The sequence below is a fragment of the Carettochelys insculpta genome, chromosome 5, assembly GCF_033958435.1.
Source record: "Carettochelys insculpta isolate YL-2023 chromosome 5, ASM3395843v1, whole genome shotgun sequence".
In the NCBI taxonomy this organism is placed as follows: Eukaryota; Metazoa; Chordata; order Testudines; family Carettochelyidae; genus Carettochelys; species Carettochelys insculpta.
The window spans coordinates 42999184-43023585 of NC_134141.1; the positions used below are offsets into that span (position 1 = coordinate 42999184).

The following is a 24402-nucleotide window of genomic DNA, read 5'->3' on the forward strand; positions in this document are numbered from 1 at the left end:
CCCATGCAGGCCGCATATATGCAGCCAGTCTCTCACAATGTTGAATTTTGAAATGGTGCAGCCTGCACCCTCAGTTTCTGTTCTACCATCCATGGCTTAAGACAGAACTTCACAGTCCTCCTACAGTAGAAGAAAATTTAGTTAGGCCTTGGAGTTAGTATTTTAGAGTTTAGGTAGGTACGTGTACAGTTAACTGTCTGTTCTTTTAAAAAAAAAAAAAAGAAAAAGTTCCCTCAGCACTGTGCTGTGATATCCAAGTTTTAAGCGATGGTTCTGCATGTAGGGACAGATGTCTCCAGTGGACAATTGGAGTGTGCCCACTGCACAGGGGAGACCCACGTCACTTAAAAGTGCCCCCCAGTGCAGCAAGCTTAAAGCCAGGGCTGGATAAAGCTTATATTAATGGAGGGAATCTTTGACCCTGACATCAGATCCAGGACAGACTACATAGAACGCTTTGCCCTGGGAAACGATCACTGTCCACATACTCTCCACAGCCCGATGAGTCTTCTCCAAAGAATTTGCGGTGGTTACAACACGTTTCCACAAACAAGGTATAACACTTTTTCTTCTATCTGGATGATTGCCTGATTCAGGCCCAGTCATACGAGGACTATGCCTGATCCACCCAGGCCAAGCTCCACTATTTCCATTTGCTTGGCTTACAGGTAAATCTGGCAAAATTACCTACACAGCCAGTGCAGACCAATACAGTTCATTGGGGCAGTTCTGAACTCCATTTCTGTGCAAGCCATCCTTCCAATGGATAGGTTTCGGGTCATCCAGACTGTGGTCCGTTCCCTATGTGCCAGCCCACCAAGAGCCTGCGAGTGTTGCCAGCTACTTGAACATGTGGTCACAACCACTTTTGTAGTAAAGTGTGCATACCTCCACATGCAGTACCTACAGCACTCGCTAGCAAGAGTGTTCAGACCACACAAACATCCTGCGTCCTTCCATGTCCCCCTTCCCAGCAATGTAAAATGGTCTCTAGGATGGTGGGCATGAACTGATAACCTCTGTTCTGGAATACCCTTCACAGTAAAGAATCCATCCCTAGGCTGCAGAGCACATTTACAAAGACCAACTCGTGCAGGGCTAGTGGTCTTCTGTGCAATTGAGCCTTTATCTAAATGTCCTAGACAAGCAAGGAATGTTTGTCAGTGCTTCCTGTCACTGCTCCGTAATTCCCATGTGAGAGTCAAGGCAGGGAACATTGACGTATGTTTTTATATAAACAGACGGTGCAGATTCATATCCCACAGAGGCTATATATCTCTGGAATTTCTGGATCTACCACAGTATATCTATATTGGCATTATATATGCCAGGCATATTGAACACCAAAGCAGATGACTCTCAACATCATGAATGGGAATTCAGTGCCTTAGTATTATATCAGATATTCCACACATGGTTTCAACCACACATGGGCCTTTTTTGCAACCCCGCAGAATGCCAAATGCCTTTGCTTCTGCTCTTATGGAAGGCATAGGTTGTTGCTCCCAGGGAGATGTTTTCTGCATCACCTGAGATGAGAATCTCTTATATGCATGCCAACTTATACCTCTCCTTTGCAAAATAGTACAAAAATGTATAGGGATGCAACCGCAATCATACTTACAGCCCCAGTGTGGCAAAGACAAGCATGGTTTCCCTTCTTAAATTGAATGTCAGTTGGCTCTCCAGTCATCCTTCCCCTTCAGCATAATCTCCTAATTTATGGACCAGAACCCCAGTATGACCCAGATCTCCCTCCTCCCCAGATTTTAGCTCATGGCCTGGATCCTCCATGGCTCTTGGCTCCTGTTTCTCTCCCATGGATATTTGGCTAATTACTGGAGCTGAAGCATATTGGGCTCTCTGTTCCCTTAAAGTGCATGTAGCATTTATTGCAGCTTTACATTCAAGGGTAGGCACCTTCTCTGTTTTTACACACCCTACCGCCAAGCACTATCTTAAGGGTCTTCCGATCTTATATCGCAGCATTAGATCATCCATAGTACTCCGGGACCTGACTCTAATGCTGCAGGCCCTTATCACCAAACTGTTCAATCTTGTTGCCTTGTGTCCACTCTCCTACTGCTCCATGAAGGTGGCATTCCTTAGCACCAATAGATTAGCATGCCATATCAGTAAGTTGTCACCACTCATGGCTGATCTCCCATATACCATATTTTAAAGGATAAAGTTACATTGCAAACACACCCAAAATTCATCCCCAAGGTACCCTCATCTTTCCGCGTTAGCAAACCAGGACACCTCCCAGTCTTCTTCCTCAAACCCCATGCCAATTCCTTGGAAGGGTCTGTGTACAACCTTGGCATACGACTGGCACTAGCATTTTAAACAGAACCAAGACGACACAACGCCTCTTTCCCACCCCCACCCCCCCAAATAGCGGACGGATCCAAAGGACAATTTTGTATTCACACACGGCTGGCCATGTGGATCCCAAACAGTATTTGCTTTCAACTCCAGAATACGCAACCTCCCCCAACCATGGAAGAAGATTCCACAAGATCTATGGCTTCTTTGATGGCATATCTTCAGAATGTGTCTTTAACAGACATTTGCAAAGCAGCCACATGGGCATCGGAACACACCTTTGTGAGACATGCTCTGCTGTGCAGCCCTGCTGACATACAATAAGGCAGAGCAGTTTTATTAGCAGCCTTTATATTGAACCAGAAGCCCCACCTGCCTACAGAATACTGCTCTATAGTCCCCACAAGTGGGGCACTCACAGGGTCACCTCTCAATGAAGAAATGAGTGTTACTTACCTCAGAGAACACCAGTTACTGCCAGCTAATTGTCCCTCTGCGTGCTCCACTATCCGCCCTACTCTCTTCTTCTTTGGGGTCAGTGGCCTCTGACATAGTGAGGGAACTGAGGTTCTGGGCTGTGCATGCACCATTTCAGTGTTCAGTGGTGCATGAAATTAGCACTGTGCACACACAGCCCACACGGGACAGCTGGCAGATTCTCTGATTTGAGCATCAAGACCACAACTAGAACACCTATAGGGATGCTCATCTTAAAGAACGCCTGTCACTGCAGGTGAATAACTTTTTTGTTTTCTGGTTGCAGTCCCGCAAGCTTAGTATGGGCACCAGGAATAGCAGAGTTTCTGTTGCTGCATCATAAAAGTTTTAAGGCTCTCAAAGCCAAATTTAGCTTCCATTACACCCATGCAAAGCTATTGCATTTGGTGGCTTTAACTGGGTGTAACTGATTCAGAGTTTTTAATAAGCAACCCTTTACACATGGAGGAATAGAACACATTTTCCTCTCCCATACCTGTAGTTGGTATCTTAAGGTAAGAAAAGTAATATTTTTGTTTCTGAAATGAGCAGTGCTTTTTTTGTGCAGGTATTTGCTGGTACTGAGTAGGAGGTGGGGAGCTGGTTGAGTACCTTTTACAAAGAAGGCCCTGGAAATAAATAAATATTGCTGCGTATGCTCAGGCAGCAAGTCTTTATGTAAAAATGGTACCATCTTACCAAGTAGCCTACAGTGTAGCACTGCATTTTAACTTATCCTCAGAACTTAAATATCTGAGCTCAATAATCATCACTGGCCTCCTCTAAGGTAACGGTATAATAGCCAGACCTTTGCACTATATTCAAGGTGGGTGTCTGAAATTTACTACACTTACAATATGTGATCTTTGGTGTTTCAGTTCCTGTAGTGATAAAGCCTTGCTGCTTATATGTCTTTTCTAACAGCAACAGTGAACTCAGCTGACTTTTAATTACTCTTCCACAGTAACCACTAAATCATTTCTGTAGAATGCTATTTAAGTGTTCCATTTCAATATATACACTACAGAAGAATCATTTAATCTGCATTGGGCTCGTAGCCAGAGAATGGATTCAGTGCAGAATATTTCAATAACTAAACAATGGGTAACTTGATGCCTCTAGTAATTTTGTTCTAAATATTGACATGCTCGGGGATGTTAAAGGTGTTTGTTGCTCACAAGTGTGAACTGATGTTCATTTGTAAAGTTTTTTCACCAAAGCTGTTCATTCATATCAGGTTGTATGAGGGTTCTCCTGGAATTAATTTAATGCATCTCATTTTAACTGTAGTTTAAACTGTTAACAGAATATGGAGGTAGTGATTTATTCAGTGTAAAAGTTAGCCAGTTGTGGTGTTTTTCCCATTTTGTTGTATATGACACAGTAGTCATCTTAGTGGCTCAAAATTCGAAGCCTTCTTTTTGTCCTTTCTTTCTACTGATGTGGTGGATAAGAAGTCCTGGCAGATCTGGCACATTTTTACATTGTGTGGAACACGAACAATTCTAGCACCAGCTGTCCTCTCTCTCTGCTTTAGCTACAATGAACAACTCATGTCAAACCCTCAGACTTGAAAAATATGCAGTGTTTGAAAATATCATGAAAATCTAGAGCCACAGTGTATCACTGCGCTAAAGTATCTCTCACAGACAAAGTGAGACAGGATGCTGGGCTAGACTGGATGGATTATTGATGTGAGAACTATCATACAGTATCACATCTCTAGAAAACCTGTTTTGATTATATGAAAAAGTCCATTTGAAGTAGATTGGATTAGCATGTGTGAGAGAGAGAGTGAGAGAGATTCACAGTGAATTCTGATTAAAACCTTTACCCCACAGAGTTTCTATAATTTACAGAAACTGTGGTTAAAAATTAGTTTATTGGGACCACTTCTATATTTTTATTCTTGCTCACCGTGGCCGTGTCTACACTAGCCCCAAACTTTGAAATGGCCACGCAAATGGCGCTTCGAAATTGACACGGCTCGCTGCCGCGCGGCTCATCCCAACAGGGCTCCTTTTCGAAAGGACCCTGCCTACTTTGAAGTCCCATTATTCTCATGAACATATGGGAATAAAGGGACTTCGAAGTAGGCAGGGTCCTTTCGAAAAGGAGCCCTGTCGGGACGAGCCGCATCAATTTCGAAGCGCTGCGGCCACCCTCATGCTAATGAAGCGCTGAATATGCATTTCAGCGCTTCATTAGTAAACTTCGAAATGGCCATTTGCGTGGCCATTTCAAAGTTTGGGGCTAGTGTAGATGTAGCCCATGAGTCTTATTGTACAGAGCTTAGAGATCCATGAAAGCTCTTAAACAAAACTCTTGGGGGGGTGTGGAATTAAACCAAAAAGTTGTGACTTCAGGGTCCAGTATTTTGGACCTTGGGGGACTAAAATTGAGTTTAATTCAGCCAAGCCTGGAGATCTTCCTTTGGCAATGAATAGGCTGAAATTCCCATTTCAAGCTTTGAAGGATTGAGATACCTACTTTCAACTTTGTAATTGATGCAGAACTAAATATTGTCCATATGTGCCTTGTGCATGCGTAACTTGGAGGAAAGAAACTTTTTTGTGCAGTTGCTTAAAATAATGGTTCCAAAATTTATCACATGGCTCTTCATTCTATCACATATACATCACCACTTACATGTGCATATTATATGTACGGTACAGAGGTAGGAGATTGTAGTGCAGAATTTCTTAAATAAAATAAACTGTTTACAAAATAATATTTGTTTCCAAATGTAGGTGTAACCATTATGCAGGAAATGTACATCTTGACAGACTGAAGAGTATGATGTAGGAAATAGGTTAGTATTTGAATACACAATAAAGCTAATGCACAAAAGTTGCAAAATCTTTTAAATTAGTAGCTTTTAAATGTGTTTTTGCTAACTAGTAAAATGGAATATTATTTACAACACTTGAAAGGCTACACATTTATTATTCACTCAGGTGAATAATTTTAATTTCCTTCATTATAACTGGTTTTGCTGTAAGATGACTAGTTTCATCTTGTAGAAAAACATGGAGGCCAGCAACGTTTAGCTGTTCGGTATTTACCAGAACTGTTGAAGTACTGATTGCTGTTTCTGACACTGTTTTGGCAGCTCATTTTCTTTCTGCTCTTTCTACAAAATCAGATATTCCCTTCAGTTATTCTTTAACTTTTGGTCTTATTCCTGTGATAATAAGAAATGGCTTCTGTACAGTAAACCCCCGAGTTACACGGGGATTGTATTTTTGTGCAAGTCGAGGGGAGACGGGAACCAGGCTGCAGCCTCCTTCCCGACTCCCCTGAGCTTGCAGGATCTGCGAAACTGACCAGCCCACCAGGCCTGGACAGTTTCCTTGCTCCCAGAGTGGTAGGGAGCTGTGAACCAGGGGGACAGCCTGGCTCCTGGCTCCCCACCACTTGCTGTTTGCGGAACCTGAGAAACTGACCACAAGTGGCAGGGAGCTGGGAACCAGGCAGCAGCCTAGTGCCTGGCTCCCCTCCACTTGCAGAGAGGGGAAACTGACCAGGGCAGCAGCCTTGGTTAGTTCCCTGGCTCTAGCCAGTGGAAGGGAGCTGGGAACCAGGAGCAGCCTGGCTCCCCTCCTCTCCTTGTTAGTTTCCTGGCTCTGCAAGTGGAGGGGAGCCAGAAGCCAGGCTGTTGCCTGGTTCCCAGCTCCCCACCACTCTGAGGACCAGGAAACCACTCCTGTCAGGGACGGCAGCCTGACTCACGGCTACTACCCCTGACAGGAGCAGGAAACCGCTCCTATCGGGGCAGCAAGAATCAGGCTGCTGCCCCTGACAGGAGCTGTAGTCATATTAACCCAAGACACGAGCCGATTGATTGCGCTTGTCTTGAGGTTTTACTGTACAATGGAACTTGCTTTTTTTCTCCCGCTTGTTCTTAGATTGCCAGAGGGAAGAAAATTGATGTAAGAACTGTAGAATCTGCTGTTATAAATTGGGAGTTTTGTGTTTTGTTTTGTTTTTTTTTTCTCTGTTTGGTTATGGAGCACTATTGACCACATGACATTTCCATTTTCCTGTAGACTTATTACAGATGTTTCAGGGTTGAAGAATTTACTTGCTTAAGCATATCATCATATAAATAGAAATGAATTAAGTAGAAGAATTGAGGAGACTCTGGACCAATGCTAAAAATCTGAAGTAGAGTCAGTTTTAACAGAATCACTGGTGCGTTCCAAATCTCGTAGAGTTTCTGTATCAAAATAATTTCTTCATTACTTCCTCCCTTCTCATGCATGACCTGATGGACTGTCTCCCTGTGTGATGGTATAACATACCTATGCCAACTGCAGCATTTGATTCCTTTGAACAGGAATATGACATTATTTAAAGTGTTTTGGCTTTCTTTTTAATGCAACTTAGCAACTTAAACAAAGATGAGATCCAGCACCATGTTACTAGCAATCAATGGACAATCAGCAAATGCTCCATTTACAATTTAAGAACTTGTGGCCTACAGAAATGCTAACCAAAAAAAAATGACATTAGGAAGGCCATTGATAGTTACATATGCCACTCATAACTTCTTCCACTTTGTTCATTAAATCTTTTATTACAATGTTGTTTCTCAAGTGTGTTTTTCTGTAATCTTACTGTATATGTGTGCTTTAGTTTTTACATCTACGTCTACACTAATTTCAGTATTCTAAATATTTAGTATATGTGACTGTTTAAAATATTTCATATTTTGTTTAAAGTGTGTTTAATTTATTACTACCAATGCATTGCATGCATTTTTTAAAAAAAATTGATATACTTCAAGGGATAAATAAAGCCATTAATTTACACCTAATTCAGTTTTGTAAATGCTTGGTGTGCATGCCACAAGTGATCGGCCACTTGATAAGGAATTAATTTGTATGTTTAATGTGTAGTGTGTTGTATAGTTTTATGCATTCTTTTAATGTATATCTTTAAACTGTTTTCATGGGCTCTTGTTTACAGATTACACATTGCATTTTGTAGTATTGTGTCTTTGAGGAATTTGAATGTCTCTCTTATGGAATTGAACTTGTTATATGTTGAGAGGGGGATAAACTTAAAGTTCAGTGTGGCATTTGCTGGCTTGGATTGCTTACTTGAGAAATCTTTATGATCTTCATAGTAATAGATAATTCCCTAGGTTTTTAAAAGAAAAAAATTGAGAATCTTAATATGCAGGGCTTCAAACCCCTGTCTTTCAACAAATGTTCATTAAATGTGTGTGAAACCCATAATCTGCAATTCTTTTTGGTGAGACACCAGCAGAACATATTCTTCTCTAACCTCAGGAAAGCTGCAGAAAGGAATCCCTTTTGCAAGCTTTAAAGAGTCATGACCCCTATCCAAAAGGTTTTCTTCTCTGTTTTAAGTATTACAAAGTGTGCGGTAATCTTTGCTGCCCATTCACCACTTCAGTTTATGTGTAACTGTTGTTAGATAGCTATATTAGAAATAGTGCAAATGATATCTTGTGGACTACCTCAGGGAGCAAACAATGTTTGGCAATGGTGGCAGGATTAAATAAGTAGGAAAACAAAACTTGGTACAACAATGTACTCCATATTGTCACCTTACAAAGCCAAGGCCCGACAGGATTTATGGGTTTTGCTTCAAGACAGAGCAGATTAGGGATAATAGTACTTTAGTAAGTTTATCTACTCCATGTTACTGTACTTGATTCACATGGTACACATGATAAACAAAGCACTACGGGATGTATATGACTGGACAAGAAGTGATTTGGCATGCTTGCTTCCCTTTTGGCCATGGGGAGTTCCAGTCCCAAAGTACCTTACATCAGGGCCAAGGCAGATGATGTCCTACCTGGGGAGGAAAGGTCCAGGGCACTTCTGAGGCTGGGAGTCCCTGGTTGAAACTCAGCTACGGGCAGGAACTTAGGGTGGTTTTATCCCTTAGCTGTTTACTGGGTTTGCGCATACTGGCTCAATGCCACTTTTAATGTTCTCATGGGGCTGAAGCCAAGATTGCCCTGGTTACTGGTCTCTCCTGAGGTTCCCACATCTAAACACAGGTGTCAAGAGATTTTATGGCTATCATATGTTTTTGTTTACGGGATTCAAGGATGTAGCACATGTATGAAAACTTGGCTGTGTCACCAGGAATGGAAATTCCCACTGTTGCTCTCTGAGCCCTGATGCTCTTTAAGGCTTGCAGAAAGGTCTCTTGGCCTTGCATGACACACATGACTGTGCATAAGCAGTGCACAACTTTCAGATTTGGTTTAATCAAAACCAAAGTGCAGAGGGAGCATTGAGTTGTAAGGGCTATTTTCTTGAATTTTGAACCTAAATTTCATCAGTCATTCTCAAATCATCACACCTTTTGCTATCATTTTCATAATAAAACACAAAAGGATGTGGTCTCCTTACAGATTGAGCCTCATCTGACCCAATGTATGGCTAGATCCCTAGTCTGACAGCATATTGTTGGTCTGTGATTAGTGATGTAGCATTTTCAACGTTCTTGATATCCAGGTTATCACCAGCCATATAGCCACACTCCTTGGTATGCATGCCACTAGTGATCTGTCACTCAAGACAATGACAAGATGGCAAGAATCACAATCATCTATTTGGTGTTCTTCACCTTTCTTCTATATTCATGTTCCATTTCTATTCAGTGGAGTTGATAGAACAATGGTTCTGCAACTTTGTAGCACACTTTGTCGTAATATCCACACACTGTCAACTGATGGGCCCAAAACTTGATGGCAGCTTGTGCTGGATGAGTGTCCACAAAGTTCAAGCATCTTCCAGCATTGTCTGATGTTATCTGGATATTTGACAGCTGCTCAGTGTCCTCTCTGGACAATTTAATACTGAGCTGGTTTTAATTGGGAGCTGATGGTAATGATCAGGAACTTTCCTTTTACAGTGATTACTAAACAGAACAATAAGTACTTCTTGCCCACTTATATCCACCATCAGCTGCTTTGATTCACCAAACTTAGAAAAGAAAACAATGTCTTTGACATACTCAGTATCTCAGTGCAAAATATTATTCAGCTCAACACCACCAACAAACTCTTCATAAACACCTCTTCAAACTCTCATAGACGCAGAAAGACAATGTAGTTCCCTATCATGGTCTGCTGCTGCTGCCTTCTCAAGGATATTGAGTCATTTCATCAGAGCCCCCTGTCTTGCTCAATTCACTGAGTTACAGGCCTGATGGAAGTCTATAAAAAGTGCTGCATATGGCTTATTAAATTGAGTTGTCTTCTGGGGAAAAAATCAGCTATCTTGAGGTAACAATCTGGTCAACACTGGAATGAAAGACTTAGTGGGTATCCTGGCCGTTGCCATGAAGTGCATTGTTGATTTGAGATGCTGGTTCAGCACCTCTACAGTTGCTGCATCTGACTTTTACCCCTTTTGAATAGGCAGAATAACACCTCTTCCAGTCATCAGAGATGTGTGCCAGATGTTCTGGCGGAGCCTTTGCTGTCACGGTACAACAGTACTCTCACCTGTCTTCACTGAGGGTTTGTAATACCATCCTGAGTTGCTGTTTTCCCAAACTTCAGCTATGGATTGTGTTCCAGATCTCTACGTTGTTGAAGAAAAGCACATCTTTGAACTTTCTACCCCTCTTTGAGTAAAAGAGGGGCTTCAGGTGGAAGACAATTGAGAATCATCTTGAAATCTATTGACAAAACTGACCTTGCAATCTCTTGCTGTGATGCTGCCATCCCAGTTTACTAGGTAACCCAGTATCCCCTTTCCGACAATCACTGGAAAGCTGGATATAGGTTGCAGAGGTTCAGCCAAATGCTAAGTTGAGTGCCAGGACTCTCTTATCTTTACATATTTCCAAGACCAGCATCTGATGAAGTGAGTCTGTGCTCACGAAAGCTCACGCTCAGAACTTTTCTGTTAGTCTGTAAGGTGCCACAGGACCCTTCGTTGCTGTTACAGATCCAGACTAACACGGCTACCCCTCCGATACTTATCTTTACATAATGACTTGAAGATGTCTCTGGGTTCAGTACACTCAAGTTGCAAGGGCGTGCATAGTGAACCAACTATGATATTTTGCTCAGCTGTCCTTGTAGCTGAAACAGACAAATTTTGGGTTAGTGAAGTGAAAGTGACATCTATAGAACTTTTTACCTAAACAAGCAAAAAAAGTAAAATTGTTTTTTAATATGGAAAAGCATGTTGGCTCTCTGTTCTTGAAGTATAAAGAAACATTTTTGATCAAACATTAGAAAAATCACTTTGGGCAGAGACCTAGCTTGGAAAACTTCAGCTTGAAATGTGAAGTCCTAGAGAAGTGAACTGAGAGGGAATGAACAAAAATGTTTTTTTTTTAAATTATTTATTTCTGTGATTTGCTGCTTCAGTAAATAAGGCTTCTGGTAAGGCTTCTGGTATTTGTCAGAGGTACCGTTTTTATTTTTTTTTTGTTATTGGTAGCTTATTAAATTATGCCTGTGTCTACACATGCCCTACCCTTTCAGAAGGGGCATGTTAATGACGCACTTCAGAACAGGTTAATGAGGTGCTAACATGCATATTCAGTGCCTCATTAACATAATGGCAGCCAGTTGTGCTTCGAAAGTGCTGCTTTCGAAACACAGACTGGCTGTATAGTTGCGGTCACTTCAAAATAAGTGATACATTTTGAAATTCCCTTATTCCCAATTTGTTTATACAAATGATAAGGAACAGTGAATAAACTTGCAGGATTGCCATAAAAATAGCTGTATACACAGATGTGGTGATAGTACTACTTCTGTAAACAATTTCCCTAAAATTAGTTTCTAAACAAATCTATTACTGTGGGAAAGCATTTGGATTTCAGTTTTGGCGTAATTTACGTTAAATACTAGCTGTAAATTGGCCAGACTCTCATTCTTTCAAAAAGTATTTAGGGACAGATGGGTAACAAATTCTGTGAAGTACCCAGGAATTCAAATCTCAAACAAGACAGAGATCTATGATTTTAAGTATCGGATCACTAATACTACAAATAAAAAACAGATATGGAGTGTTGTGGGATGTATGCAATTTCTTGGCTGGGAAGAATAGCTACTATTGGAATGAAAGCTTTGAAAAGAGTATTGTTTTAATTTTTTTTCTAATCACTCTAGGGGAAAAAAAAAAGCAGAAATAGGATGTTAGAATTTGCCTGGAATGGGGAGAGAAGAGTGAGAACAGGTGCTTAGTATAGGCCCATTAAACAGGATGGCTTAGCTGTTAGAAATATTTTATGGTATCGTCAAGATAATTAGCTCACAGCAGTAGTGGAGTGGGGGACTCGGACACAATCAAACTGTATCTTTTTATTGAATAAGATAATTGTGGCAGTGAAAACGTTGCAGTGTTTAAAAGGGATGTAGTAAGAAGCCGCATGCTCTTAAATGTATATATACATCTTTTAATAATTAAGACTAGTCTGGGTTTGAGATAGAACTGGAGAGAAACTATATTCCCTCTCCAGTTATGCCCAATGCAAATCAGACAGTTGTTAGTCCAAATCAGGAGTAAGAGTGTTTTACAGATTGGGACAGGTAAGGAATCATAGACACATAGAGTTATGAAGGGCCCCCAATGGCCATCTAGTCTAACTCCCTTGCGAAGATGCACAGGTACACATGGTGGGCCAACTGACTTTTTTGTAACAAAGAGGAAGCCGTGCTAGTCTATACACTATCAAAACAAAAAGCAGTCAAGTAGCACTTCAAAGACCAGCAAAATGGTTTATTAGGTGAGCTTTCGTGGGACAGACCCACTTCTTCAGACCATAGCCAGACCAGAACAGACTCAATATTTAAGGCACAGCAAACCAAAAACAGTAAGCAAGGAGGACAAATCAGAAAAAGATGATCAAGGTGATCAAATCAGAGAGTGGAGGGGTCGGGGGGAAGGTCAAGAATTAGACTGAGCCAAGTATGCAGACAAGAGTTTTCAAAATTTCAAATTTGACACATTAACACATGGTTTAAATTGTGATGGGAACTTTCTGAGTCACTATAGGGGCTCGTCTGCATACTTGGCTCAATCTAATTCTTGACCTTCCCCCCCACCCCTCCACTCTCTGATTTGCTCACCTTGATTATCTTTTTCTGATTTGTCCTCCTTGCTTACTGTTTTTGGTTCTCTGTGCCTTAAATATTGAGTCTGTTCTGGTCTGGCTATGGTCTGAAGAAGTGGGTCTGTCCCACGAAAGCTCACCTAATAAACCATTTTGCTAGTCTTTAAAGTGCTACTTGACTGCTTTTTGTTTGACTTTTTTCTGATATACTTAGAAGTAAAAACTGTCCAGTCCCCCATTGTACCAGTACTTTCAAGTTAAGTTGTGCTTCTCAGCTTTGTAGAAAAGCTGTTTAGAGAAGTGTCATTTGAATAGAAGCAATGGACTCTGGTCAACTAAAGGACATGAAAATAACTAATAATAGTTTTGCAGACAACTTCCCAAACTAAAATATAGTCCACATACACAGCATGCTGGGAAAGGTATCTGGATAGAAAAATAACACTGTGCTTGATCTTGAGAAGAGGACAACACACGTGAGTTTGTAGCCCAATAAAAGAACATTTCTTTGAGGCACTATTTCAGTGGTACCTTATACTATGCAGGCCAGGAAGTATGTGTGAAAGAGAGGAAATTGTTGTGAAAGAAGAAATTTTATATGCATAAGCACAGTGGACATGTCAAATCATTAGAAAGTATTGGGAAGAAATTTGTTACTAAATATTCAGCCATTTGTGATATTTATTACCAAAGAATTACTTTGGTAATTTCCCCAGGGCTTCTCAGTGGAGATAGTCATACATAAGGAAGACTCTGTCAGCTGCTAAGCTAGTGGTGGGTTCACATTTGAGAAATAAAAATAGTTCAGTACAGGAGAAATTAAAATTGGAGGTGGGGACTACGGAAAAATTCACACCCCAACTGCATAACAAGCAAAATAGGACAGTTGCTTAGTGGTTGGTTCTTATATAGTCAATATTAAAACAGTGTGTACTTTCCTGCAAGGAAGAAAGAGAATACCTGTCCAATTTTTTGACCGAGATGCCTGGTCTAAGTATAATGAAATCACTAGAAACAGATATCTTAGGTGTAAGAATTGTCACTGTGTAAATAAAGATAACACCATGCTGAAGAGAAAAGATATGATGCTAATATTTGTATGTCTTAAACAAAAGCTTGTTTAATGTCTGTTTTGTTTCTGATATTTATGACAAGGATTTGTAAGCCTGTTTAGTTCTGAGACAGTAGTAGTAGTAATAATAATAATAATAATAAATAAAAAGGCCTATTCAATAATGTAGCAACCTTTTTAAAAATATAAACTTAGAAACTTAACTCAGTGGAGTTTGAGTTTCTAATGAGATTCAAGTCAGCTGACTTTTTAAATCACATCTTTTTAGTTAGGCCAGTGCTTTTTTTGAGCTGGTACTTGCCGGTACTCAGTACTGGCACCTTATCAGCGCCAGTGAGTACTGATTCCTCTCTTTTAAACAAAAAAGGCACTGATTAGGGCTGGCAAACATTTACAAAAATGAATTGCGATAGATTATGGTTTTAATTGTGCTGTTAATAAGAATAGGAACAGAAATTTGTTATAATTTTTTTGTTTACGCTTTCAAGTATTGTTTTAAATTACAACACAGAATACAGTGTGTACAGTGCTCACTGTATATTAATTTTGATTAAAATATTTGCACTGTAGAAAGATAAACAAAATAGTATTTTTCAGTTCCCCTTATACAGGTACTGTAGTATAGTCTCTTTCTCATGAAAGTGTCGCTTGCTAATGTAGTTTTTTTTTTTTTTTCTTGGCTATCTAACTGTACTCAAAACCAAAAACATCATAAACTTTAGAGCACACATGTCCTACTTCTTGTTCAGCCAAACATGAAGGCAAAATGTGTTTACATTTGTGGGAAATCCTGCTGCCTGCTTAAGTGTCACCTGAAAATGAGAACAGGCATTTGCGTGGCACTTTTGTAGCTGACATTGCAAGATGTATGTGTGCCAGTATGCTAAACATTTGTATGTCCCTTTATACTAAAAACACTACTACAGAATACATTCTTGTGTGAGGTGAATTAAAAAAGAAAACTGCAGTGCAAATATTGGCAATAGTAAGCACTGTACATCTTTTATTCTGTATTTTAATTGCAATCACTATATTTGAAGTTGGAGAAAAATATCATATAAAAGTTTAAATTGGTTTTCTGTGTAAAAGTACAATTAATCACAATTAAATTGAGTTAATTGTATGCATAAACTGCAGTTAATTACCTGCTCTATTTTTATAATTGTTTTAATTATCCAATATATTCAGCAACGTCAGTGTACTTAGTTTCAAAAATGTATCTTTTGAGAATTTTGAGAAAAACATACTGCATGCAGTCTCCATTATGTTTCTCTGTATGACTTTGTGATGATTTTCATTTGACTTTAGTGCAAAAAATTCAAGTGAACCTTAATACTTTTATAGTCTTAAGTGTATCAGTTATGTATAGTCTCAAGAAGGTAACTGTATCTTCACAAAACAAAATAAATAGTCCTGTAGCATTTTTAAAGACTAACAATATAATTTATTAGGTTATGAGTTTTTGTGTGACAGACCCACTTCTTCAGATTTGGAAAATCATTCATCAGGATTTTCCAGATCCAAAGAATTTCATTACCCAATAAATTACATTGTTAGTCTTTAAAATGATACAGGACTGCTTCTCAGTTATGTATGATTGCTTTATGGTAAAGTAAAATCAATATCACATAATTTTCTTCAAAGGCATGACCAAGGTTAAAGTAGGCAAGGAAGACTCATCATCTACAGAATTTGTGGAAAAAAGAAGAGCTGCACTAGAAAGGTAATATATGTATGTATATTTACTTCATTCTGCTCGTATTTTAATCTACTTTAAATAGGCTCTGTATGCCTAATCTGATCCAGCAGCTTGTACAGTTGCTACTCTTGGCTGCTGGAACAGCAGATCCACTCAATCTGAATTTTCTGACTAAAGTACGGCCAATTTGTTTTATGGTTTAAATTCAATTGCAACTTTAAGAGTGAAAAAACAAAAACCAGAAGGAAAAAAAACCAAAACCCCAGAGTTGGTCACCGTACTAAAGAGACTGAACAAAATGATGCCATGATTGTGGCAGGAACAAGCAATCCTGGAACATCCCTGATGGGTTTTCTCCAAATTTTTTTTATATAGATGGATGGTATTGTTCACTTATAGCTACACGCTGTATGCTGCATTTTGTGTTACTGTAAGTCAGAGCCAAACATTACTGGTCCTTGACTGAGAGGGCTTACACTCTAGAGTTCTGACAAAAAAAAGAAAAACCCACAAACCATAGGGTTTGAGCATTGACCTGCTAAACCCAAGGTTGTGAGTTCAGTCCTTGAGGAGGGCCAATTAGGGATCTGAGGCAAATGAGGAAAGAAAAAGGGGAAAAAAACAGGAATGGTTCTTGGTCCTGCCAAGAGGGCAGGGGATTGGACCCAATTACCTCTTGAGTTCCCTTCCCGTTCTGTGAGATGTGTATCTCCATCTATTGTATGTAGAAGTAGATATTTGTGCTCCAAAAAAGAGCAAAAAGTAAATTTCTCAAAAGAGAGCCAACTTTAGAGCTGTGAATTCATTCATCAATTCATCAATAATCAAGGGATGAATATAAATTTGGTTGCCTTGTACTTTTGGGGTTTCTTGGCTTTTTTTTTTTTTTACAGTGTACCCATGTCTTCCCATTTTCAGTTGCTTTGGTTTTGTAACATTCATTCCTTTGTACATTTTAACAAGACTTCTTTTGATGATTTTTCATAATTGCTGTTGGTGCAGGCAGATAAACAAATGAAGGGTGTTTGATATCAATTTAGATTTCTTTGGGAGGTCAAATCAGCAGCAGGTAACCATGCGCAAAAGTAGGATTGGAAGTGACAGCAGAGAGGCAAAAAATTGAAGGAACTTGGAGATTTAACTATCTTCTCTTCCACAACAGGAGACTTGTGTGCATTGGCAGAATGATTAAGGGAGCATGTACTGTTGCTTTCTCTCCATTATAGCTCCTCTCTCGATAAAGGACACTTCTGCTGTCAGGAGTACAACATTGTTTTAAATTATCTAATGGTTTAATTTTTAAAATCACAGGTATCTACAACGAACAGTAAAGCACCCAACCTTATTACAAGATCCTGATTTAAGGCAGTTCTTGGAAAGTTCTGAGGTATTTACCTTTTTAAGTTTTGTCAGTCCTCTAGTTCAGTGGTTTTCACCCTGATGTTCCATGAGAACTGTCCAAGTGTTCTGTGGAATTTTGTCAATTTCCCCTCATTAGGGGCTCTTGAAAGAGTCACTGTGGGGCAGGGAGCGGGAGTGGTGAAATTGAGCTCCAGCTGGCATGAGTTGTCAAGCAGCAAGGCTGCCTGATTAGGGTGATCATCCGTCCTGTTTTGGCTGGGACAGTCTCATATTTCAGGCTTCCCAACTTATTTTGACAAAGGAGCTGGTTGTCCTGCATTCAGACCCCCTGCTGAGGTCCCCTTTCCCCCAGGTCAGCTCAGTCACAGCTGCAAGTATGAGGTGCTGGCTGGAGAGCATGTGGTAGCATCAAGTGACCAGCCAGGTGTGCAGGGAGCAAGCAGGGGCCATGCCGTAGGATATGTTGGGGTGGGAGAGGGTAGTGTGTCCCCCACTGTACTTTTTGCTGATGCTCCAGCCAAGTTACCTTTCCCTCTCACCCCCCACTTCCCAGGCAGGGCTTTCAGCCCCATTCACTTACGGGGCTTGGGGAAGCTGGGAGTCTCACCCATGGGGCCTGCAGCCCTGTTCCCGGCCCCCCATGGCTTGAGGAAGCTGGGATCCACACCTCCAGGGCTTGCAGCCTCATTCCCAGTGCTATGCAACTCAAATGGCAGCCCCAGTTGCCTGCAGCATAAGGTAGCCAGGGAGCTCCCGTGAAGCAGGGAGGCAGCCAGTTCCCAGTACCTCACAGCATGGAACCGTTGGGGCACCCTTTGGTGTGGGGCAGCTGTGGAGGAGCCTTCTCACCCTCCTCTCTGGGTCGGAAGCCCCACTGTGCCCCATTGCTTGGGGCAACCCTGCCCGCAGCCAGCCCCCTTCTCTACAAGGCTGCATTCCTGGTGCCCCCTGGCTGCGCAGCTCCCCCTACAGCCACATGCCTGAAAGCTGTAGCCTTCATCCCTGGGGTCCTCAGCACCCACTGGGAAGTTGCAGCCGCTGTGCCCATGGCCACCACTGCAAGGGAGGAGCCCCCCTGTTCAGTGCCTCACTATAGGGCAAGAGCTGGGAGTGGCGGGGCTTTAAATCCTTCATTCCCTATGTGCTCCCTGGAGAGGGGAAACCTCTGGAGCCCATGAGGTACAGTCAGGGTCAAATTAACCTCCTGTGGGCCTGGAGCCCAAACATTTATGTGGGCCTCTAGGGGGGTAGTGGAGCATGACGCAGAAACGATAAGTGGGCCCCTCTAAAGAGCAGTAACCATTTACTTGTAAACATATATTATATATTTTAGCTATTATTAGCTATAAACATGTAGCATGTCTTGTTAGTGGGTTCTCAGTAAACAATGTTATTTTGAACGTTTGTACAGCATAGGTCTGATTTGATTTCCGTTGAACTTGCTGAAGTCTGAGCAGTGTTACAAGGTGTCCCGTATTTGGTGTAGGGAAATATGGTCACTTTAGGCGAGTCCCAGCTAGTGTGGGTGTGGTCAGTTTCCCATTGCGGTGGTTCTTTCCAGAGCCACTGCGAGGGAAAATGCTGACCACACAGGAGCATGGTCATGCTGAGGGGCAGTTGAAATGCTGCTTCCCAGCCCATGATCCCTACCTGTTGTGGCAAGAGGGGTGGGAAGGCAGGCAGGAGCCTGTTGGAGCTGGGACGCAGCCCCATCCCTGCTCCAAAGGGCTGGAGCACCCTGCCCCCATGCAAGTAATCGAGTAACTGCTGAAATTTTCAGCGGTTACTCGATTACTTAACAGCCCATTTGATCCCTGTTTAGCTTGTTGTGTGCACTACTTCGTTGCAAACCTCTCTAGTAAGACCGTAACCGTAGTAAATGTAAGTAAATGTGACGTTGATGAGCAGTCTGTTCAGCTGAAAAAAAGTGGGGGTCCCATGGAATCATCATACTGAAATTGCCATGTTATTGAAAAGGTTGGGAACCACTGAACTAATTACTGATGATTCCTTATACAAAGTAATAAATATTCTCATGTTTAGATATGAAGACTTGGTCCCATACTGTCCTGTGCAGTAAGATTAGATTATACCTTCAGTGGGATAAGATGATGCAAATTACAAGGGAGTGGGCTACAGAGTCTCTTGCCTTTACTGTTTGTTAAACTGTAGATTGGGTCGGTAGTGATTCAGAAATTTCCTTACTGCTCAGTAGATTATGGGGGAGTAAGTTCGTCTGTCCAGCATGTATTGGACAAATAGCTACCTCGCTGAAATGCGCACAGCACTGATGTTGCTGCTTTCAGCAGAGATCTGAGGGATTATACTGGCATGGAAACAAAATTATACTCTCACCTATAACCTCTAGAAGAGATTCCCTTGAGGTCCAGGTTGAGATTTATTGGTGAGGGTAATGTGAGAAATTTGCTGTCTATATGATATCTATTCTGTGGCTTTGACTTTGTTGCTGGTGCTGTCAGTTTGGCACTTTTCAGAATCATTAAATACACTTTAAAAAAAACCCTGTATTTAAAACAGTTTTGTGGATAATAAGTTCATATAATGATCCTACTCATGTTATTCCTTCCAGAACTCAAGAATCACAACAGTGACAGCTGCATCCTTATTAGATAACTTAGATACTTAATTCTCATTACATGTCTGTGAGACTTACTGGTTTCAAGACTTATATTTAGAAATGAATGTACACAAATAGTGTGCTTATTGTGAGCTCACAGATAGTGTGTATATGGCCAAGATATTCTCAGAGATTTTTATAAACTAATTGTTAAAGCATCTCAGGGTATTTATCATTGCATAGTATATCTAAGCTTTTCTGTTGGTTTCTTTAGTAGCAGTTTGTTCTTGGTAGCTTACAGGTGGCCAGCTAAGTCCTTTGAGGTCTTTTGTATTAACTTTTGACAAATAGGGTGTTCGTTCCATCTAAATGTAAAGGTACAGAAGAAAAGCAAATGGAAAGTCTGTATTTTTAAGTTTTCCTATGAGAACGTAAAAGCAGTAAATTTGAGAAATTAGATTCAACTATATTGAAATGTATGAGAGTGAAGAAAACACAACATTCTTTTTAGTCCCTCTTGTGCCCAGTTAAACCTCCAGCCTTTTAACCGGTTTGTTTGCCCTTATTTGTCATTCAATTCTAGCTGCCGAGAGCAGTTAACACCCAGGCTCTGAGTGGAGCAGGCATATTGAGGATGGTGAACAAGGCTGCCGACGCTGTCAACAAAATGACAATCAAGATGAATGAATCGGATGCAGTAAGAGCTGATTTTTCGACTTGAATAATGAGACAAATTAATGAGGCTCAACAATTGCATTTTAAGGCTGTAGGAGTAGAAAATGGGATATTAATTTACTTATTGGCTTGGGTTATTGGCTGCTTCAGTTTGACCACCATGGTTATACATGGTTAATTTGTTCCTTTTAAAGCAAGGAATGTAGTTTGTTATTGGTAACATAATTTGTACTGCTTTTTTGTTTGTTTCATCTTTCGCCAGTGGTTTGAGGAAAAACAGCAACAATTTGAGAATTTGGATCAGCAACTTAGGAAACTTCATGCCAGCGTAGAAGCGCTGGTCTGCCACAGAAAAGGTAGGTTTTGTTTAATTTAGATGTTAATTTCAGTGCCCAGGAGTTAAAATATTTTATTAGAATGAAATATTTCATAATCGTGTTAAATTGAATTTTACTATTGAACTGTGACTAAGACAAGATAGTTAGCCAGAGACTTGGAGTATATTGTGGTATAATGCAAAGTATGTACTAACTTTCCTACTTAAAATTACCTTTTATCATTTTATTTAAACTTGTGAAACATTTAGGTAATTTTGTGTCCCTCAACTTATATTTTATTATTCTGAATGAATACAGTTCTTTACTATACCATTAAAAATGGTTTTGTTAAAGACTGCTATATTGATGATAGCATAGGATATTTTTTCTCAAGAAGACTTGTTTGATTAGTTCAGTAAACTCTGTTTTAACCAGCATTCTATCATCCGCAATGCTCATCTGGCAACATCTGTAGTCCAGCATGATCTTAGTTAGCTGGATGTCCACTTATCATGGGTGTGGGCAAGTTTCCCTTGATCCCATGAAGTTTGTCGATAGCCAACAGTACTGACTCTGTGTTCTGTGCTATTATTTATCTCTAATTTATCCCTAACTATCTTCTACGAACCCAGTAAGCAGTGGAAGTGTTGGTAATTCTGCTAGACAATATTGACCTCCCATGGTTGACAGTTCTTTCGTTCAGCACCAGTCAGGTCCCGAGGCTTCCAGCCTAGAGATGTTAAACCTGTAGTTGATTTCTTGTCTTATCAAAGAGAATGTGATACACACATGGTGCCTTAAACCATGGCCAGACAATTTTTTTTCATACAGGAGGATTAATAATGCTACAGAGCATCGATTTAGATTATCAGCTGTATCTCCACAACAGAAAAATTTAACTTCTTAAAACAGTAAAAATCTTTACTAATAGCACATCATACTACCTGAGAATGCGGCAGAACTTGATGAAATACAGCATTTTGTCCCTGATTAATGCTGGAAAATCCTTTAATGATGTGTAGTCTTCCTGATGCAAATTACCTTAATGTAGGCCCTATAGCAACCTAACTGTCAGGTTAGGCAGGTAAGAAGAATGAACAGTGGTATCAAAAGGGAAAGTACTTTATTAAACTCCAAGCAAACATCAAGGGGTTCAAAGCATCCTAAGTGATGGAAAACTGGTGAACTTCAGTTTTAAAACGTTTACAAAATGCACACTAGTTCTCGTGTCAAATTTCAGACTACCATCATTTTGCTGTAACCCTGTATTTTTTGATTTTTTTTTCCACAACTGAAAATGTGGAATTGTATCTCAAATTTGTTTTCCTAAATCTCAAAGGATGAGATTTCACTCATGTTTCAAAAAATTTTAAAAGGATTAAGATGTTGATCTTTAAGCAGAGATGTCATTAAAACTTCAGCCCTAAAGATAAGAATTTCAGGATACTGCAAACTCGCAGAGGTTGGGGGGATTTTTGGTTATGTCCTTTTTTAAAAAGCATAGATACATACATTTATTTAAATACCTGAAAAGAAGAAGAGAGACTTGTGTTTTAAAGTTAGACATTTTCATTATTATATCTTGTCCTGTTTATGTGGTGCTGCTTTTTATACTTAATTTTTCTTAATTGGAACTTTTTTTGTCAAGTTTCCAAATGGATTACCTGTGATATAAGTTAATTTGTCCATTGGCAATTATTTTATCAAATCCTGTTTGTATGAATTAATTTGATACAGGTTGATTGATAAACATGATTTTCATAAAATTACCTTCAAAATACTTGCACATTTTATATTTAATGTTGAGTTACAACAAACATTTATTGGATTCATATTATACTACAGGTAAGTCAGCTTTCATATATTGATGTAAGTGCTCCTACTTCCAGATGTGCCACCCATATGATTATGGCAATATTTTAAAGCAGAAAACTCATCTGCCTGCCCTTTATCATGAGAAGACTATAGTTAGTGGTGGAGGGTGAAGAGGAGGCAGCATGTATTCTTAAATTCAGTGGTAGTGTTGATTTATTTTTCTCATGAAATAACTTCATTCCTTTCTACCCTATTGCCAACATGAGCACCTGTGGTTTATAGTTAAACATTCTTACTGATATAAAACTAATAATATATTTTCAGTTGAGTGGTTTTGAACATAAGATTTTGCTTCGCTCTCCAGGCAGCCTGGCTCCAGGAGTCTTGTGTAGTGTTGCCTAGTCAGCCTAGCTCAGAACTTGCTTTCCCCCCATGTGTGCCAGGGAAGTGGGGTCTAGAACCATACCCAGTAATACGTTTCCAAAGGCTTCATGTGATGTGCAGTTCTCCAGACAGCTTATTTTTATAAGCCTAGCTATCTGGGTCCATCTGCTCCCTGGCTATAATATGGACTACCTTTGACCTCCCAATGCTCTGTTTTTGGCTCTGTAGAACTATACAATGAGCGTTCACTGCAAACCAGGTACAGTAAACTCTTTCATATCCAGCAGCCTTGGGACTGGTAAGTTGCCAGATGTTGAAATATTGTGGATAATAAAGAGGTATACATGCAGTGCATAACACTAACGAAAAACAATATTAGATATTAATAAACAAAAATTGCATATTTTACTTACCAATAGGAGTGATGTACACTGTAAACTGTATTTGCTGTATTTATTTGTACTTACTTTCACTCTACCATACTTATGTAAAACTTAACCAGCCTTTTAACCATAAGTCAATTTTAGTTATTTGAAAGTTCTGGCTGATAGAATGCTGGATATGAAAGAGTTTACTGTAATTGCTCTTTGTTTAAAAAAAATTGTAGAGTGAGAAGAGGCTGCAGCTAGGTCAGGGAGGTAGAAAACAAAATGTGGCTCAATTGGCCTGAACAGGTACTGACTTCTGTGTGAATTTGAAACCATGTAACGTTGACTGAAGATAATGTTTCTCAGAGCCATTTCTTTCAGGATCTCTGCATACACACAAAGACAACAATCCGTGTTGTTTTTTTTTTTAAACTCAGTTCACAATTCTAAGTTTTTGTTTTTTTTTTCCTCAAAACTATATGAAAGCTAGAAATGTATTTTTCAGTGACAGCTGAGATTTTGGAATAAAGTTCTGCAGCAGGTCAATTCCACAGAATTTTTTTAACTCATAATTCAGAATTAGAATTTTAATAAACATGATTACAAATAGGCATAAGGGTTTGCACTGAAAGGCCAGTGGTTGCGTGGTTGAGCTTAATGTTTTTACCGCAATCTTGAATTTTATTCTGAGTTTTAGATTTTGAAAGTCTAGGATTCATAATTCTCTCAAAATTTGAAAAAATCAATCAAAATTCAAAAATCTTCCTTATATGTTTCCTTACAAAAAATATTTCAATTTATGCAGTTCAGACCAAAGCACAGAAGTGAAAACCTTTAGTTACCTCACTGTTGCCAATCCTGGTACTTAATGATTTCTTCCATTTAGAATTATGTACGTGATCCTGATATACTATGCTCATCGATGTGTTTTGTTGCAGAGAAGAGGACCTCCTGCATATTGTTATTTCTCACTGCCTGGTTTTTGTTCTCACTATTTATGATTGTTTTGTCACAAGCTTTGGAAAGGATAACTTAAATAATAGATAATATTTTCAGAATTGTATGTGGGCAGAAAATTGAATTATTTTAAATCTAGACTTCTCTCTTGGGAACATTTGTGGTCTTCTCTCAAGAACCAGTCTTTTTATAAACTCATAAATTCTAGGAAGAAACCAGAATACTACTATTTGACTTTACACCTAGGGAATTCTGCACACAATATTTTAAAATTCTGCATCTTTTTATTTGTCAAAATAACA

General features: G+C 39.8%; 1 protein-coding gene across 1 annotated transcript in view; it reads left to right on the forward strand.

The window, feature by feature from the left end:
* The window catches only part of SNX2 (sorting nexin 2), a 60609-nt gene that overhangs the window by 27316 nt on the left and 8891 nt on the right, over positions 1-24402 (forward strand). Inside the window, exons 7-10 of the mRNA XM_074995002.1 lie at positions 15590-15668; positions 16956-17031; positions 20168-20281; positions 20522-20615. Of these exons, the coding sequence (XP_074851103.1) occupies positions 15590-15668; positions 16956-17031; positions 20168-20281; positions 20522-20615 (363 nt within the window). The remainder of the gene's footprint in view (positions 1-15589; positions 15669-16955; positions 17032-20167; positions 20282-20521; positions 20616-24402) is intronic.